Source organism: Diprion similis, chromosome 2, assembly GCF_021155765.1.
Source record: "Diprion similis isolate iyDipSimi1 chromosome 2, iyDipSimi1.1, whole genome shotgun sequence".
Taxonomy (NCBI): Eukaryota; Metazoa; Arthropoda; class Insecta; order Hymenoptera; family Diprionidae; genus Diprion; species Diprion similis.
In genome coordinates, this window is record NC_060106.1 from 6276555 (window position 1) to 6297511 (window position 20957).

Here is a 20957-nt window from a genome sequence, read left to right on the forward strand (position 1 = left end):
AAAACCAAAGTAAGAGACGTAATTCATAAAATAATAAAACGACGAATCTAGGACAACTGTTTGAGATACTGTTACATATATATAAAGACAAATGTGGCATTGTATAGTGATCATAGTGAGTGAATTTCTGTCTTTTTTGAATTTTTTTAAACACAAAAACACACACACACACACACATATATATATATTTAAAAAAATTCAAAAAGGATAGAAATTCACTCATTATGATCAGTATACAATGCCACACGTGTCTTTATGCATTACCTGCTTATGTCGTTATTTTCGCCGCTGTTGACTTCTGTTTCCAATAGTGACACCACATTATTATTAATATTAATATTTTGTGGTTGCTCAGATGTAGCAGGATAGTCATTACTTGATTCTTGTATAGGTTGCTGCAGCAATGGCGTTACTTGTTGAATTTGTGTTTGATTTTGCATAGGATGAACCTGTTGAACTAGAGGCAATTGTTGTACACCCAAATTATTCTGCAGAATTGAGGTTGTATTCTGTTGTTGTATGCTCCATTGCTGTACGATTGCCTGTGTTTGTAAATTTTGTTGTTGACTTTGAACGTTCTGTGAGGTTATTGGTTGTTGTACACTTTCAATATTTTGTAAAGTGTGTTGATGACTCTGAATCGTTTGTTGAACAGACTGATGAGTTGTTTGAAACTGGGCTTGACTCTGTTGCGCAATAGGAGGTACTTGCGGATGATTTTGAAGGTGATGTTGATTTTGCAGGCCTTGATGTACCGGTTGAACATTTACTTGCATACCTTGTTGTATTTGTGGTTGATTTTGAAAAGCTTGAGGAACAGGTTGTTGATTTTGATTATTCAACGGAATTGTTGGTAGATTTTGTAAGCTTGGTTGATTCTGTTGTATATGCGTTTGCTGAGAGTGAGATACCAGAGTAGCTTCAGGTTGTATGGGTTGAAAATATTGCTCAGGATGCAGTGTTGTTTTATGTTCCATAGAAACTGTGTTTGCATTTGGCTCATGAATAGTATTCACGTTATGTGGAGTAACAGATTTAGATTTTGGATTTGAGAGTATATTAGCAAGGTTTTGAGCTAGATCTGGAAGTGTAGACGAGACTTCTTTGGGCTTTGCTGTAACTTTCGGTGGTATCTCAACACTCGTTACTACAGGGACCTGAGCTTGTGTACTAGCAGCGTGATGACCTATTGACGATGGCTGAGAAATGTCGGCTACGGCTTGAGGGGTAAATATATTAGTTGTATGAACATCTTGATGTTGCATTTGAACGTGTTGAAGATGAATTGGTGTAGACATTCTCCCGTCTTCTGCTATGCCTGAAACGTCTGACAATTGAGAATCTGTTGACATGTTTGAAAGTGTTGAAATATTTGACACTCTACGATTTCTATCATCGACGTTTTGTTGAATTTGTTGCACGTGCGGTGGTACAATAACATACTGTTGTTGCATTTGTTGGGCCTGTTGTTGTAGTTGTGGCTGTTGTTGTTGAACAAATTGTTGTAAGTTCTGATGTTGAAGTTGAGGTTGCTGTGGCTGTGGCTGTTGCAAGTGCTGTGACTGCACTTGGGGTTGCTGGCTTATATTTTGTTGCATAGGTGCTGATTGCAATTGTTGCTGTTGTTGTTGTTGCTGCTGTATTATAATATGCTGTTGGATCATAGATTGTTCTTGATACTGAACTTGTTGGTTTGCAATGGTTCCCTGCGACACTTGTGGTAATGGCATTTGTTCAATATTCTGTTGAGCTGCAACCACATTTTGCTGAATATGCGAGAGGTTTTGTTGCATATGTGGTATATTTTGTTGTATCGGAGGTGATCCCTGATGTATTTGTTGATTCTGAGAATTCAATATTGTTGTTTGCTGCACCTGTTTCGTATTTGGACCCATAGATTGATGTATTTGTGAAATATTTTGATGAGTTTGCGATACATTATGCTGTAACTGACTTGGTACTTGTTGGTGTTGAGGTATCATTTGTTGTGATTGAAATTGTTGTATACCCTGTTGAACCTGTTGCTGTATTTGTGTTGTTGATTGTTGATTGTGAATTGAATTCACTGTCGTATCTCCACTTGGTTGTAATTGCTGCTGGGCATGTCTGGCAGTTTCATTGAATGAAGTTGTAATATTTTGCATTTGTTCCATGCCAGCGGTGTCTTGTTGTTTCATTATTATTGCAGAATCAATTTCAGCTGCTATTACATTCTTTTCAGTTGATTTTGCTTGGTCTGAAATTATTTCGACATTTGGAGCATTTACTTCTGGTTTTACATTCTCTAGATTTAAAATGTTTGAACATGAGCTTGCATCAGACATTTTTTGTGCTGAAGAATTATCGCAATTCTCACTCGAAGTAACATTCGGAATACTAGATGCATTATCAGATACAGTTATATTTTGCTCCATGACAGGGCTGACCAAAAATCTTGATATTTTACGTAAAGGTGGCCCAGGTAATGTATTACTTTCAACTACTGTAGTTATCGGCGCTTGGGTGGCATGACTATCATCCTCATTAGTAATATCTATGGGATCTTGTATACTATCCGTTTCTTTAGCAGGAGCATCCGAATATTTTATTCCTGAACTGGCAGTTGCTGAATTTACTTGATACTGAGCACTGTCTGCTGCATTTATATGAGATTGAGGAGTTGCACTTGAAGCGCCTTCTGGCAACGCATGGCCAACTTCCATTATCGTTTCAGTAGATGTTACAGAAGTTGTAAGTTCGTATGTATCGTTTGGTTCATTTGGCATGTATGTAGGAGTTAGCGTATCGGTATTTTGAGTAGATGTAGAAGATCGTCGCGATGCTTCTGATGATATGCTGTCAGTTCCTGCTTGACCATCTGGCGTTTGAACACTTTGTTTCTCGCTGGGCACATGTGCAATGTGAGAGATTATTTGATCAATTGGAAGTAATTTTGTTGGTGTAGAAGTGTTCGATGTTTCATCTCTCTGAAAATTTGAAACACAATTATTAGATGCTAGAGTGTAATAAAATATTAAAACTCAACCATATAAAATCTCAACACAACATCTATGCCCAGTGATTACTATTATCAAATAATCCTTAGCACTTAAATTTATAACGAACACATTTTATTCTACAAATAAAAAAATAAAAAAATTAAAAACATATTTGATAGAACATGCAAAAACTTTTTGGAGTACGAGTAGAAGAATTTGTTTCATATAATAGATTAAAGAAAGTAGAATAATTCTCAATCCGGTTTGGGGATATTTTTTCATTATTTACAGCGCGCAATAGGTTAATACGTTGCCATTCTATCCTGAGATTAAGGCAAACCATATTGATTATGGTAAATTCTATATGCTCTCCACGCACATCAGTCATGGATAAAATATCTATTGATATGAAGTGATACACGAAATATCTGTGGATTGCAACAGAACACCGTATCGTATAAAATGAACAAGATTGTAATCATACAATCATACCTATAATGCATGTAGTAACCGCATGTAATAAGTTTCTCTAAACAGCTTATTGAATATAACAGGTGAATGCAAATACGTATCAGCTAAATTCAAGTGTACTTCTTTGTTTCATTTTGCAAAAAGTCTATTGAACTATATCGTATTTACATGGAAATAAAATGCAGCTCTCAAATACCGAAGTGTATCTTCAAATTTAACTAGAAAGTAGAAATATCGAATCCAAGTTTGAGTCAGACTTAGTATCAGCCAAAGCATAGTATGATTACAGCTTCATAAACCAGTAAAAATGAATATACAATCAGTATTTACAAATTTACCAATTATACGTAAAATTCTAGGTACATTCAAACATAGCTGATTTCGGATCTACTTTGATAGGAACTGCTAATTACAGTCAACTCTTCGTTACTTATTGTACACTAACTTCCCTCTCCGGCTGCCTAACCGTTGGATACATTGCTACGTGTAAGTGTATTCACTACCATGCGGCTATCGTTCAGCAGTAAAGATGAACACGACATAAGTGCGCATCTAATTAGCATATCGGGAAGCTCTCCAAGTATTTGATTCCTTGTAGAGTTCTACCCTCAGAAATCAGAGATCAAGAAGTTACGCAAAGTCTGCTGTACTCTGAGAACTAGTAAAATAGTCCAATTACTAGTTAACCGTGAGTTTTCAAGAAAAAAACTGCATAAGATTTCATTTATGACTTCTCAAAAATCCTGATTTGTGGATTATATTAAATTTGAACAAGTTTAAAATAGGATTGAATTTTTGCTTAATGTTCAGAAGAATATTTTGATCAGAGTAAAAATCAATTTGATCGTATTCTCGGCACTTTTATTCTGTTTTCCCACAATGTATCCAACGTTTAGCTACAAATAATTTGCATGAATCAGATTTTTGTAAACTCTGTGAAATTGCCCCTCAGTCTGATTGAAGTTAAAAAATTCAACAGTATGGATCGTTTGCCCTTCGATTGCTCATAATTTTACTCATATTTACAATTTTATCCAATTTCAGCTCCTAGAAAAATATTTTTAGGAGGTGAAATAAAAAATTATGAACAAATGCAAGAAGACAAGCAATCACGAGCAAATGACCCAAGCTGCAAAATGTTTACATTTAAAAAATCAGGTGGCGGAGGGGAACAATTTCAAAAAGGTGTTCCTTTAAGTTAGTAAAATGCTTCATTTTTGTATCTATATGGCAATATACAATTTCTAGCAAATTGGACTAGACTTTAACGCGAATCTTTAATAACCATAAATACAATTGTTCACATTTTAAACTTATAATATAATAAGTAAATCATTGTGTGGTGAACACTAAAATTCAATATAATCAGGAGCAATGTGATCAGAGCAGGTACAAAACACTGAAAAAATGTTGAGCAAACAATAAGATCCTTCAACGAAAGAAACAGACCAACAAGCACACCACCGCATTGTTCCCTATGAACCAAACAAAGGAAAAATGGAACGAACCAAATGATCGGACAGAAGAGATAGACTCACCGAACGGTGCCTACGATGAACTTTGTACGATGATCGATGGCTGCTTTGACGGGTTAACGAGCCATGTCTCACCTGCTGCGTCCAAAACCACACACACTAATTATGCGTTCTCATTACCTCAATCCACAGACGCAAATATAATTCTTCTTTTACTTGAAAAGGTTTTTACCAGGACGTCATTCAGTTGTGAGATCATGCAGGGCGATTTAATCACGCAAATTGAATTCACGATTTATCTCCACACATGCCATCACACATTCATTGGTATAGTGAATAAAAGATACATTAAATTTTTAATGTATGAACCATTCGAGATACAGCAGTTACTATCATGAAGCTAGACCGATGGTGAAGGGTTTATAGTAAGCCAGACATGGTTGTTCATATAGCAACAAAAATCGCCAATATTGCGGTTATTTAAGCTTTTTTGCTTTATAATAATTTGGCGTCGTATAGTAACTTTAGGTGCGAAATTATGTGATACTTAATCAGTAAATGTTGAAGGGTAATTTCACTATTTCAATTTACCTTAGATGTTTCGAGACTGTGGTCACGATCTCGAGGTCGCCGACTGTTCACTGGACTGCCTCCTGCCGATTGATCAGGAGGACCGTGTGCCACAAGCGGCAAACTTCTTTCTGGGTCTAACCGAAGCTGCATGACTATGTCGCCAATCAATTCGACAAACGTGTCACATTGGGATTGTGGTAGAAGATTTTCTGCAATCTAGAACCCCACGATTCTAATATATGTAGTGTTCCGGGTGAAAAAAATATCAGTTGTTTTCAAATAAAAATCTGCGATAGGTGTCTTGTGTAAAACAGAATAAAAACCGATAAAATCGTAAAGATTTATAAAATAATACTCACCAAATTGTTGGCGATATCCACAGGAACCATGTCGTCACGATCAAATTTAAATGTGACGGTCTTCTGTTTGCTCGTGTCTAGTTGACATTCTACTGTCATAGATTGATTCTCGCTGCTCACCGATAAGACTGTCAACTTTATCCCTGGTTTGCGACGTTTTGTTCCAGAACGCTTCACCCTACTGCGTTCAGGGACGGCAGTTGCTTCAGAATTTTCTGATGTCGCTCTATTATAATCATAACATTTTATTATGACCAATATATCAGGTAAATACACTAGTATATTTTTAATGTTATTTCCTTGATTGGTATTTCGCTTCAATTAACAAAAAGTACGTATTTATTAGTGAAAAATTTTAGGCTGGTATGTAAATATGGAATTTCGCACTACCAAACTACTCTTTGCTAGTTGATTTTTGATTTATGTATTCATTTTACTACAGGATTTCCCGATTGACCACCTCAGCTAAAAATATAATTTTTCTTTCCACTTTGCAAAACGTACATTCGTACTTTATTATCTTACACATTCGCTATAATTGCAAAACTTCAAAGCCAAAATGGCAAAGTTTTTTGGAATAATACTTTAAAATACTTGTGACGCTACAAGTTCGTCATAAACATGATTTAAGATAAAAAGTTTGTCTTTGCAAAAGTGCTTCACTTCGACTTATTTGAATTTTTTTACTGTGACTATTTCTCTAGGTATTTTCTTATCCTGACAAGAAGAAAACTACATATTGTCAGCCAGAATGCTTAAAATGATAGATTTAGTTTATTGATCTTTGCATTATTACTTCATATTAAATTCTGAAGAAAAACAAAAAATGTTAAGTGGTCCATGGTAGTTGAGTTTACATGAAAAGCCGCATACCATAATTTAAAGAAAATCATATTCATGGGGGCCCAGAGTGTCTTGAGTAACAAAATCCCGTCATTTTGAAGAAAAAACTGTTTGCTGAAGTATTCCGCCAAAATTTATATTGTATGCAATCTTATGTCATATAGATAGGTGCAACATGCAAACGACATGCATTATTAAAAACTTTGAAGATCGAGAGTATTCGAGTGAATTGGTAATGTAACTAGTCCGATGCTTGCAGATAGAAATAAAAATGAAAATTGGATTTTTCTCCTGATACACAATGACCTTTCAGAATGACGGAAATCTCTTTTACACCCAGCATATAAAGTAATTGAATTATCGACGAAAGAACGAGTTCACTTTTTATCGGAAAATATGTAAGTATTTACCCTTCATTAATGTTCTGTACAGATGTAGCTTGGTCCAGTTGTGATACTGAATGAACAAGAGGGTTGGGTTCACCCGGTAATGATTGTATAGAATCCATTGTATCTTGTTTGCTCAGTGTTCTCTCCATCAAATTTGTGGAAGACTCCATACTTAGTGAAACCTGTTGTGGCAGGTTATTAGTGTTATTGGAAACAACAGGCATACTTTGCGTAACAGGAACCGTTGTTTGAATAGTATTAGAGCTTTGAGAATATTGTAATTGAGCCAATAAATTTTGTTGAGATTGCTGCTGATGGCCACTTGAAAGAAGAGCTGGTGAACTTTGGATATTCGCTACCGATGAAGGCTGACAGGTTTGACTTGACGTTTGTATATTCTGCGAATGTACTCCTGGCATTGTACTCTGAACATTTATAGAAGAAGAGCCAGACATAGCTTGTCCCATTTGATTTTGACCGACTGCTTGAGCATAGCTCTGTGATGTTGCCACACCAGAGGTGCCCGAAATATTTGACTGTGAAAATACTTGTTGAGTACTATGATTTGATGGCATAATATCCATATGAGGTGCCGCACCACTGGACGATGAATATGTGTGGTACACCTGTTGTCCAACATTTTGCTGATAAATGGGTGCACTACTATATGGAACATTTGATGCTGTGCTTTGCTGATAATACTGTTGACCTGGAACTGGTGGGGATCCTACTGGATGCTGATGCATTTGATGAATGTGTTGCACTTGCGATTGAGAATAGTGGATCTGTTGCTGTTGAACGTGTTGCTGTTGTTGTGGAATTTGCTGTTGCTGAAGAATTTGTTGCTGTTGTGGTATTTGCTGTTGTTGTTGGGGAACTTGCTGCTGCTGAGGCATTTGTTGTTGTTGCGAAATTTGTTGTTGCTGAGGAATCTGTTGCTGCTGAGTGATCTGTTGCTGTTGAGGAAGTTGTTGCTGCTGAGAGGTCTGTTGTTGCTGAGGCATCTGTTGCTGCTGAGAAATCTGTTGCTGCTGAGAAATCTGTTGTTGCTGAGGAATCTGTTGTTGTTGGGGGATTGGTTGTTGCTGAGGAATCTGTTGTTGCTGAGGAATCTGTTGTTGTTGGGGAATCTGTTGTTGCTGAGGAATCTGTTGTTGTTGAGGAATCTGTTGTTGCTGCGGAATCTGTTGCTGAGGAATATGTTGCTGCTGAGTAACCTGTTGTGGTATTTGCTGCTGTTGAATTTGAATTGGTTGAGGAAGATGTTGCTGAACTTGTGGCTGGTGTTGCAATTGCTGGGGTACATTCATTTGATTTAACTGAATGTACTGTTGCTGAGCCAGCTGTGGCTGCTGCTGTAGATGCTGCTGCTGAGAGACTTGTGGGAACTGTGGCTGGTTTGGAATACTTTGTGGCGTTGAACATTGCGAAGAGCTTGCGCTTAGACTCTGGCCAACTTGTTGAGTATACTGTATAGGTTGTTGCTGCTGAGATTGGAATTGCTGTTGCTGTTGTTGTACATGTTGTTGCAATCCTTGTTGTATTTGTTGTTGATATTGTTGCTGTGAATATTGATGCTGCTGCGGTGCTTGTGGATGTGATGAAATTTGTTGAATTTGTTGCGCTTGTTGAGGTTGAACAACGGATGTCTGCTGTTGTAAAAGTGGTTGTTGTTGAACTAACTGAACCTGTTGGGGCTGTAAATTATGCTGCTGCATACTTTGCTGTTGAGACAATTGTTGCATTTGTACTTGTTGTTGTTGTTGTTGTTGCTGCTGCTGCTGCTGCTGCTGCTGCTGCTGCTGCTGTTGTTGTTGAGGATGAACTTGTTGCTGCATAGGTACTTGCATTGGCTGCTGAATTTGCATTTGGCCTTGGATCTGCAGAGATCCTTGCATTTGTATGCCCAACCCAGACTGTATTTGTTGTTGTTGCATCTGCATTTGTTGCATCAATAGCTGTTGCTGTTGCATTTGTTGTTGCTGGAGCAATTGATCTGAAGCAGCGTTAGATTCAGCTTCACGGTCAAGACGCTCCTTCTCTTCTTTTGCCTTTCGTTCATCCCTCTCTCGAAGTAGAGTAGCAATTTGGGATTTTAACAGCTTGGCAACAGCTTTAGCATCTTCTTCAAGAATGAGACTCGACTTAGCCATCTCAGAAGCGACTCCCTCAGCATTGTCTGTCGACATAACAAAGTCGAATTGAATCGCCTCATTCTCTTTGTGTTTATTACTCCGTTTTTTTGGATCTAGGACACGGAGGCGAAACTCTATCCGTGATAGTTCAGAATCTGCAATCGCAGTTTCTCTGGAGACCATTTCCAACTTAAAACCAACATCATCTGCGAAAAATTCGTGATTCAACAGATCTTTGACTAGAGGACGTTCTTCCTTTTTCAATCGAATGCACATTTCAATTATGTCACGAACTTCGGGATTCTCAACTTTGTCATAACTTTGTGGTTTGACCCCCTAAACAGAAAGAAACAAAGTCTATTTCTCAAGTGTTATAAAAGGCGAGAATTAGTAAAATTATCAAGAAGTATCGAAAATAAACATATAATTGACTCGAAGAACTGAATCAAATTATGTTGCTTCCGCTATAATAAAATTTGTTATCTAGTGAAACGTCATATTAAATTGTGGTAGTATATTAATTCAATTACCGATACAACACGTTTGTAGATCTGTGCAGGTCCAGTGCATTCAGAGTAGGGATACTCGCTTGTCGCCATTTCCAGCATACACATACCAAAGGCATACACGTCGACTGACTCATCATAGTGCTCTTCATACATTTCAGGGGCCATGAACTCTGGAGTACCGATGACGCTCTTCGCAAAACTTCGATTCTTTAGAGTGGCTAATCCCAGATCACCAATTTTGACACTTCCTGTTGTCCCCGTGATGAAAATATTGTCACACTTCAAATCTCTATGAATGATGGGTGGTGATCGTGAGTGAAGGAAGCTTAATCCTTTTAGAATCTGACGGCACCAGGACTTTACCACCTTTGGGTTAATTTTTTTGAATCGCCGCAAGTACCTGGGTTCATAGCAAACAATTCAAACGTACAATTATTTCAACTTCGACAGGGTGCTAATAAATAACAACTTATCTTTTACCACACAGTTCTCCATATAAGTGTAATTTGTTTACTTGTAGATTTCATCTGAATATACTGAGGATGAATCAGCAAGATTCTCAAGAACAAAATATCCGAAAATATATCTTGTCACGGCATTAAAACACTGGCTTGAAATATGGGTATGAAGCTTTGTTAATTTTTTTGTCTTTACTGTATAACACTTGTTAATTTTATAATCATTTTTTGTACTTTCGACGATTGTGGGTGACACTTCATACATTAGTCTAATAAATGCAATTCATTATTGAAGGAAATTAGTTTTTTCTTATCAATGAATAATAATATGTAATAACTTCAAGATATGCTCACGTCTTTAAAGTGCCTGATGTCATAAGCTCAGTTACAAGTACGATGTACTTGCGGCGTGTCAGTGTGACCTCCCAGTAATCGTAGAATCTTACAATGTTCGGATGCTGTAACCCCTTTAGCATTTCTGCTTCTTCACGAAATCTGAGCCTTTCAGTTTTATTGAGTTTTTTTTCCTGAGAATTCAAATGAAAATATTTAGAAAGCTTGGTTACAGCCATCAGTGTTCTCTGGTCATCTCAAAAAAAAAGATTGTATCAACATAACAGTGAGCTTTTAAACATCTAGCTTATTCAAACTTATACAATGTGGTTCAGTCGTTTTGTCTACGTAACTAACGAGGAAACTGTAGCACACTGTTTTTTTTATCATGCATCACTTCATAACAAAACCTTGTAGATATTCAAAAGTGAAGTATGGGAAAGATTGCTATGTTTGTGGCAAATCCGACTTGCAGAAAAAGTACACTAAGGACAAAGTCCCAAGTCTTCATCTAATGGAAAGGCTAGACAACTAGGGAAACTGCACTTAGAGCGCATTTTTTTCGTAAGTGGAATTCGCCATTAGTAAAGACCTTTGAACTCTGGAATTGATGTTATTTCAGTTCGATAACATAACAGCTCATTTTCTTTCTTCAAGTTAGAAAAACGAATTCCCATGTATATGTGAAAGTTTGTGTCGGATTTTATCTCCACAATTGATATTCCAAGTTTGAGCATGTGCTGCTTACAAGAGGCCAGTACAATTTTTGTCACAAAGCTGTAATGCTTCTTTCATGGTAAATGATTACTTGAGCTAATTTTTTTAGAAACTATCACAAAAATGGGTTTCCGAACGATTATCAATTTAAATCAGGCCTATTTTTAATATCTTAATCGTTATTAAATGCAAAGTTATCCCACATGGGCAAAAATCTCACTGCTTGCTAGTTAGAATGGAAAAGTTGTCAAGGAGAGTAAAATAAAAACCTTAAAAAAATCACTTAAGTTTAGATTTGTTTTCATTCAATATGAGATAAAAGGTTTCAAAGATGATAGATGAGAAAAAAATATGAAGAGAAGTGAGAATAGTGATATTGAAAAAATACTTGGAGTATAACTGCACCTGTAATTCACACCAAGCCACTGCAACACCTGTTTGAGTGTCTAAGCCACGATAGACTGTTTTGAAACTCCCACGACCAATTTCTTCTTCGAATTTTAAAAACCTCCCATCAGGTGAAATTCCAATGGCCTTTTCTTCATCCTCATCTTCTTCAACTGCCTGTACTTTGGCTTTCATGAGTAAAGTTTTAATTTCCTCCATTGCCATAGTCTTTTGCGTCAACTTTTCATCTGCTTTAAAGTTTTCATCCAGCAATGGGCCAATAAATCCTTCAACTAATGATTCATCCTGAGCACCCTCACGATACTTGTTATCATTATCATCACTGCTTTCGTCTTTTTTCGAATCCCCTTCTTTCACACCTTCATCAATGGTGCTTGGACTTTCTGCATCTATGAGGGGAACCTTCCCTAATTTACTTAAAGATTCATGCATGGCTTGTGCAGCAACAATGTCACTGATACTGGTCCCGTTGTCATCCTGGTCATAAATTGTTACCTGTTCTTCTTGTTGCGGTTTGGTTTCAAAGTCAGCTACATCTTCAGATACGCGAGAAGTCACGAACCTTGAATTTCTCACTTTTTCTAGACTAGATATTTCACCTACATCAGGTTTTCCACTGTCTATAGATTCTGTTGATACTTTTTTCGTCATCTTTTTACTTTCACTTATTCGCTTATCAATTTCATTCGTTTCCGACGACGTTTTTCTCAATGGAACATTTCTGCTTTTATTTTCCATTGATTCGGTCGATATTTTTCTAGACATTGACGAACTATCGACCGATGTCCTTTTTCCTTTACTGATATCTACACTCTCGATTGATATTTTTCGTGTGGGTAACGACGACTTTGAGCCCTCTACTAATTCTAATGACGGTTTATGAGTTTCCACTAAATTCGTACTAATATTTTTCGTACCCACGGCTGTCTTGTTGCTATCAGAACTACTTTCACGTCTCATCTTAGATTTCTTATCACAATTTTCACCAGTTTCCGGGGTCTTTGCATTGTCGGATATGCTAACTGACCCTTTTTGCACATTTGTAACACTTTTTTCAGCTTCCACATTTTCTACCGATCCCTTCCTTAACGGTGGTGGCGTTTTTGGAATTTCTACAGAGTCGGCGGATGACTTTGCCGTACACTGTGAATTATCAGCACTTTCTGAACTCATTTTCCGAATATTGCTGGTACTTTTGGTTGCTTCGCTACTTTGGTCAGATATTTTTTGCTGATTTAAAGTCTTGTCGTCTTTGCTCATTTTCCTAGGTTTCACTTTACCGACTGGGGTGGAAGGCGTAGAAGAACTGGTACCTGTGATAATGATTGAAAAAATGAATTTAACTGATAAAATATCGAGTATATTTTTAAATGGTTTGCTATTTACGTCGCCTTCAAGTTATCAACAATAATGTTAGTTATTATGACAACAAATATTACACAGTTCAGCAGTTGTAAAAATACAAAAATATACCCATGCGGATGAATATTTTATAATTTATTGAAAACTGCCAATCAATTGGATACCATATATTTGAATAATGATGTGTTACTTGGTGATGGGATCTTTTTCTTTCCAATATAACAGAAAAATTTCGTAACACTCACTAATCAGAATATTGTGCAAGAAGGAAATAAACATATAATTACAATCTTATTAATGGTATGGTACCTGGTATCTTGAACAAATTTTCGGTAGCTGTAATCGCTTCCTCAGCGTCGCTAAAGCTGCGGTCATTCTCTTGTTCCAAAGGATTCAAATTCAAACTCTGTGCGGAGGACTTATCCAAGACCTGTAATCCAGATTGTGTCTTCTTTTTCGGTGAAGGTGAGCTTGTTAATACAGAATCCGTACTATGATCTATGCGGCTCGTCCGAGTCTGCCTTTTACAAATTGTTACAGATGAACGATTCACCCCGGGTGATATCTAATAAAAGAAAAGTAGAGGGAACTCATTATTTATGACCCAGGAAAAAACAATATATTCGTGTCACTTTGGATACTGAAATTTGCGCATTAGTACAAAGTTAATCACAGCGCCATAGTTATAAGAGATATTTTTCGGTCCTTCCATTCTATTCACGTGACTACATGTGCTAGGAATAAAAGCATTGTTTTCAACCACGTTAACTGTCTCGGCCAGTTGAGCCGGTTAAATTGTACAGCCCTGGTGTGTAGCATTGCATGTGTTTGTCGATATATTCCTTATGCTAATACAGATTCTCAACATTAATTACTTTCCAAAGAATTATTGTGCCTGTATTGTGTATCATAGAAATAGACTATATAATTTGATGATATTTTAGAAATGTATTCTAGATTTGAATTGTAACAACATCAGTAAAGTTTACCTTTGATATGTAAGAATTTCTTTCTGATTACAGAATTATTTGAACTGGTTTAAAAGTAAAACAGTAATGAATATCAAATTTACGTCCAGGTTACAGGCAAAAACACATTAAATTTACGTAGATACTGATCAAAAGTATGATAATCATTTCACCTGTACATATAGTGGCTAAGCTTTCAACAAGTATAAAAACACAACAGTGATACATGCGAACTTCGATGATTCAATGCTTATCAGAATTGATATAAGATACACTGCATTGATTCGTAAGCTGAGTAACTTCTGGGGTAACGTGGTTATACGCGTCAAAAATAAAATTCAACATGTTTCAGATTTACTGATTAAACAAGTGTCTACAGAACTAATAGATCATTGATTTCGTTCTTGGACACGGTGTCTCATATAATAATACATTGAGTAAATATTGTTAAAAATTATAACTATTCTCACCAAAGATGGTATGCGAGTGATATAAAGAGTGTTTATATGCATTAACAGAATGTAATTAAGTATCTAATAAGTATTTTGTATATAGTCTGTTCTGCAGTGTCATCTGCTCTTCAAATTACGTTGAAAAAGAAATGCTTTCCAGAAATAATTAGTTTTTACATTAATCACGAATTAGAAGAAAACAGATTCCTTGTGATAAATAAATATTTTCATGAAATTCGATGACAAAATTTTAAGAATTAACTTTCCCAATCGTAAATACAATGCACGTAATTTGCTTTGAATAGATGGTTTTCCATTTATTTTTTTTAGTGTATACAAATGGCAAATTTTTAACATCGAATTTTCGGAAATATAAAACCATTCGTATTATGATGTTAACCCAAATTGATACTATTGAACATATCTGATATTGACTATCGTTCAACCATTCAAGCTCTCATTCTATTTTCGATTGATGACTAATCTTTCATTCTGAAAACTGATTAGATTGGATTGGTGGTTTTTTTTTTAAATATATAATATATAATACAATAATAACCATTTAAACTTTGAAGATGACTGGGTTGCAATCACATTAGCTAAAAATCAAGATTACATTTTTTGTTCACAGAGTGAAACTTAAAAGACAACTATCATTGTTTTGCTAGGACAGTTTATTTCCAGAAAGCAAGTCATTCCTTTAGTCACAAATAAACTTCGTATTAGTAGAATGACTAATGGTTCTCTAATTTAGAATCAATAATTTACATTACATTACAATGTTACGTTACAAGCCACTCAACTGTGAACATTGCCATATAATTATTGTGCTAATCGAACAGACATGTCATATGTCTTGGTTATAGTGAACAAACGAAAGATTATTATCTCTTATCTACATAAAATATACCAAACGACCGGAAAATTTGTTTTTTATGCAGATATGGGATGTAAGAATACTCGATAACATGTTGAATATCTTCTTATTAAGATAGAAAATATATTTGTCCACTAACGGTACACACTAAAGTTGAAAGCTACTACGTTCGAAAACCTGTGCGCCATGAAGATAAGAATATAAAAACCCTAGGCAACATGCTGCATACATATTAAAAATTAAAATACGCGATGACTCATTAAATGACACACTATTAAAACAACGATACGTGAGAACTATAAATATGAATTATTTCTTCTGAGAGAATTGAATAAATGATGCATCATTGATGGAGATATAATTAGACGCTTTGACTATATTAATAGAAAATATACTAAATTTTAATTTGATAATTTTTATGTAATTTATATTCAGAATGACTTTTTTCATATTAATCTTATAACTAGACATATTGAATATTTGAACAAAAATACTTCGAAAAAAAAAGTATTGACTTATTTCACACCAATTAGTAAGTCGAGTAATGCAACTAACCTTCCGATCTACAGTGCTATTTGTACTGGAACCAGCTTGAGAAATAACGGACAGCTTCCGCTGACGCCTATGTCCGTGATTACTGTTGTGATTGTGATTGTGGTGTCTTTGCGTAGTTACGACGCTACATGTGCCTCCCCCCTCCTGGGGGGCTAGGTGGCCCACCCCCACCCCCACACCACCCTGGCTACCAACACCGCCGCCACTCGCCACCAGCCTTGGACACAAGCCGGACAAGCCAATGCCACCACCGGTCCCACCTGGGGAGCGCTGCCTGCTTGTCTCATACCTAAAAATTAATCATTTTTCATTTAGCATTTATTTTTTAATCGCTACTGGCAGAACCCTGAATTGAAGTAAGTGATCAAATAACACATGCTTGAGCTCTTAAAGGAAGATCAGTTTAACATAGCTGATTGTGAGTTCAACTTATTCCATTGCTCTAACAGGTACACAATTAACGGAAGAGTATTTCTGAAAATAGATGCAGAATGGGAAATTGTCTGATTACCTAAAAGCTGAATAAAATGTCTTACAATAATTGGTGTTTTAAAGACAATGAACTGTCATTTGTGTAACGCAATAGGTTTTTCTCAGAGGAAACAAAGTAAAAATCCTGATTACGAAACTGCACATTGGCTTTCATTGTGTCCATGAGGGGAATCATTTTATTCAGCTTTCATGCTTTGGTCAGTATTTCCTATCTTAACCTATTTTTATGGGTACCCTCTGTTGTATTCTACTATGTAAGAACTAAATCGATAGATCAATTAAAATAATATGAACCACTGAAGAAACCACCAGTGAAAGAAGAACACGTACTGCGCAAATTATAATAAAGATTTGATGGTACCAAAATACTTCAACCAAATATTAATTGTTGATTACCTTAAATGTAAACTCACTTCCTCATACCAAGTTTTCCTAAACCACGAACTTATTGTATCCCAAACATTTGACAACAAATTGTATTTACTTCATAAGAATTACTAATTACTATCTCATGTATATTTATCCAATTATTTTTTTTTTTTTATCACTAAAGCTCAACTCAATATTAAAATCCATAACCAAGAATGTGAATAGGCAAGAAAATATGAACTAAGTTTTTTTTTATTTATCTTAGTTTCCTTGCAGTTAAGTCTTTCAAGGCTAAAAAGAAGTTTCATATATACTTTCAGAGCCTGCTCCAAGAATAAAATTTCAAGTAGCATAAAAAATTCCACGAACTTCTTGAAATAGAAAAAAATTCTTTGTAAAAACAATGATTTATTTTATTTCAGAAATGTTACTCACCAAAGAATAAAATTGAATTTTACTTTAAGTTCACTCTGTTTTTAGAGATGGACTGTTCAAAGAATTTAAAAGTAATCATTATTAGACTCTCTTTTTGCGGTAATTTCTAGACCTGAGAAATAGTTTTAATTTTATTGGCACAAAGATACTACAAACTATGGAATGTTAGTGCAACAATAGTAATTAGCTTCAGTTCAAGTATGATTGGAGCAGCAGAAAATGAAACTTCAAGAAGTGAGAATGCACAAATTAACAATCCGAATACCCAACAATGCATACCTGCGCTTACAAGCATTCAGAGTGACTGATTCCGCAAAATGAACCATGGATGAAATAATCAGAGTAATGCATGAGAATGAAAATCACGAGTTTATATGGATATGGAGCCATATCACAAAGAATTACATTGTCAACCTAGTTCAAGATAAAAACACGTCCTACAAAAACTTTCTAAAAAAAAAAAAAATCGTAGCAAGTTGGCTGAAATCTAATTTCCAAACTTTTTATCTTAGTTTTCCTTGATTAAAATATACTTTCACAAGAGTTCAAAAATGTACGTTTTCAAAAAATATCGAAAAGTGCTAAATGATGAACCTCGATAAAAAAAATGACCAAGAAAAAAGATAAAAAATCAAATTTTAAGATTCAGCATCATTCTCTGACTATTCCCAGTTTTCACAATGTTCCTAGTCCATTGTCCCACTGTAATTTTTAATTTTTACTATCGAAATTATCGAATTTAATACGGAAATAAGTGAATACGAAAAAAAATTCGTTTTAAGAAAATATTAAAAGTTTCTTAGCCAGTTGAATACTCGGCACTAATTTCTTGAAAGCACTGTATGCTTGAATCATGATCGTCTTGAACTCTGCCATGAATCTGTATTCCACATAATAAAATGAATGTCATCCATTTTCCAAGTTTTTCAAGTTGTTTTAATACCCGAAACCAGCAGCAGTGTTCGAACGGAAAACCATTTAAAACTGAAAAAAAAAACGTTTCATGTGGCATAAATGAAAGTTACTTCAACATTCGATTACAAGAAGTTCTCCAGCAGTCACAGCAGTGATAATTTATATATTTAGGATCGTGTAATATTGGGTCATGATATTCATTATCCTAAACAGTTCCTTGATAGAATCTCTCCAAATACAAGTATGACTTAACAAGTCTGATTAGATGCAATAAATTATACCGATAGATTTTATTTCTCACTGCAAGTATAGCCAATACGCAATTGGGAGTTGATAATAACAATTACCCTGCAATAACAAACCATTTGCAAATGAATATTGCGTTGGAATTGAGTCATATAAAATTAGAATTGAACGACGTAGTTTTTCAAGAGATTACAATTGCTTTTAGACTTGGAGCAAACAAAGTGAGTACGGAAATGACTAAGCCTGCTATAATGGAAATAGCAGGAAATTGCCAATTTACATTAACAATAGTCGTCTGTGGCCTGGCATTCAGTCCAAGATACTTTAATTTCTGATTATTTCATTACTCAAACTTGCGACAATTGGAGAACAGTTGAAAGAACAACACTAGGTAGTTGGTAAGTACATGAAAAGAGATTAAAAAAAACTTTGAATCGAGACTTGGTTTTAACATTGAATAAACTCGTTTACAGAAACTGGTACATACTTGCAAATGAAACTGAATTAGAAAATGAAAAAGATAAATGAAAAATAGAAAAAACATTCGACAGTGATATGAAAATGAAATGATGAACGAAACATGAGAAATGATGGTGCATAAAAGCATGGTTGTTGATACAGACATGATTGTACCTGTCCTGCCTGCTATGGCCAGATGGAAACAGTCCACGCACCGCGTTGCCTATAGCTGCTTTCTTTTTGCTTTCCTTATGCCCACCACCAACACCACCACCACCACCTCCGCCACCACCAGTTCCACTTATCACCTGTTGTTGCAACTGCCTGCCTTGACTCCCTTTTTCACCCTGAAAAGTGAAATACGAGTATGAACATTGTTTCAGACTGATAATATTATTTCATCTAATGTCTAGTTTCTTTGCAAGCAAGGAAATATAAAATTCATTGAAAAAAATTCATTCATCGACTAATCATCATTATGTATATAGGCATAAACAAATTAAAAACGTAACACATGTTCAAATGCAATATATCCAAGAAAAATTTTTCAATATCACTTTAGTTTGGTTGAGGAAATTGATATCGTTACACATTTCCAAAAAGGGCTTTTTACCACAGAGATAAAATTGATAATTTTGATCGGCAATTTCTAATACTAAACTTCATGTTACATATAATTTTCGTAATTTATGAACCGATGGTATTCGTATCATGAGCTTTCACAGTGCTAAGCAGGTATAATTGAATGAAATAAAAACATTAATAGAAATAATGATAGGTGGGACTCTAGTGGGAAAACAAATATTAATAAAAGTCAACTCGTAATGACTTTACATCAAAGTTCAATACATTTGTACTGTAAGTATGGTGATGATATGTTGCATAAACCATTAAGATTTTTTCATCATTATGTTACAAATTAATCATGAATGATGTGCCAGTAGAAAGAGTAATCTTTCTATATTAAATTCTGTGACGGAACAAAGATAAGTAGTTGAGGGCACGGAATAATGAATTATTATGGAAGCTTTACGAATCATAAAATTCGATAACGATGCAATCTTTACATAGTAATTGGAGATGAGAAGAATGATAACAGAAATTGTTTCAATCGAAAACAATCGAGTTTTTTCAAAGTAAAATATTTGGGTAAATCTGTGCAATTGTATCCATCAAATGTTTTCATATGAGATATATTTTCGTATTTCTCCAATTTGAAGTAATTCGTCGTTTTATTTGAGGTAATACTCTGATAGACTCTATTTCTATTTTTTTTTTTCTTACGCTCAAAATACTACTCTTAGCAAAACATCCTTGATAAAGCCTAGTTTCTGTTAAGAAACAAAATTTGCGAGAATTATATCACATTCGTTAAATATCCTGATGATATTCAAACAAAAACTCCACTTTATATTCCTATAAGGCTTTGAAATATCAATTACGGAAAAGAGTGTAACTGTAGCATAACTGCAAGAGTAAGAAAACAGTAGACTATTACATTATCCATTTTCATTTCAAAAAAAGCATTTACTTTAAGTGTGCTTTTTTGTCCGGCTCCAACATAACAGGAAAAAAAACCAGTCATTTTTTAAGTTTTACTGAAACATTACTGTCAAAGAAATATGAATAGAATAGAAAGAAGAATGAAACGTATCAAATAAATATCTCTGGATTTATACAGATTCAATTGAATCATAATTCATAATTAGGGTAATAACAGAATTAGCAGGTGTAACTACCATCAAGAAAGTGAAAAATGACGATACAGTGTGAAAATGTAGCCTGTGAACTTCATTATTGAACACATGCATTATGATGACAAATAAGTTACTACTACGTTTATTCAGTGGGCTTTTAAGTGCGATTCTTGATGTAAAACTAGTCTATCAATATATTGTATGAAAGATGGTAAGTTAAATTACATCTAGATTTGTAATCATTTTATCGATTCGTTCGAAGGAGTTTACTAAATATACCATATACATGGTATTTATATACAGATGAGTGGAAAACTCGGGTGAAAATATGATATTGAAGAAACTCAGAGTGCATTGCTCAATTACAACATGAAGAAATCAAGTCAAGTGTGATCATAAGTGGCTAAAAGTGAGAAAAGTGACTTGCTACCAGCCTTGTAATAAATAAAGATAGTGAAGTTTCTAACGAAACTGGACAATTC

General features: G+C 35.0%; 1 protein-coding gene across 7 annotated transcripts in view; it reads right to left on the reverse strand.

The window, feature by feature from the left end:
- The window catches only part of LOC124416031 (mucin-4), a 38773-nt gene that overhangs the window by 13103 nt on the left and 4713 nt on the right, over positions 1 to 20957 (reverse strand). For 4 of the 7 annotated variants that reach the window (XM_046896861.1, XM_046896859.1, XM_046896855.1 and 1 more), the window contains exons 4-15: positions 18953 to 19125; positions 15863 to 16151; positions 13320 to 13575; positions 11646 to 12961; positions 10545 to 10717; positions 9754 to 10132; positions 8894 to 9559; positions 7110 to 8845; positions 5857 to 6082; positions 5516 to 5713; positions 4988 to 5062; positions 265 to 2966 (exon numbers count right to left, since the gene is read on the reverse strand). In XM_046896861.1, the coding sequence (XP_046752817.1) occupies positions 265 to 2966; positions 4988 to 5062; positions 5516 to 5713; positions 5857 to 6082; positions 7110 to 8845; positions 8894 to 9559; positions 9754 to 10132; positions 10545 to 10717; positions 11646 to 12961; positions 13320 to 13575; positions 15863 to 16151; positions 18953 to 19125 (8189 nt within the window). Of the gene's footprint in view, positions 1 to 264; positions 2967 to 4987; positions 5063 to 5515; positions 5714 to 5856; positions 6083 to 7109; positions 8846 to 8893; positions 9560 to 9753; positions 10133 to 10544; positions 10718 to 11645; positions 12962 to 13319; positions 13576 to 15862; positions 16152 to 18942; positions 19126 to 20957 lie in introns of all 7 variants that reach the window. The other 3 variants (XM_046896860.1, XM_046896857.1, XM_046896858.1) reach the window with 3 other exon arrangements.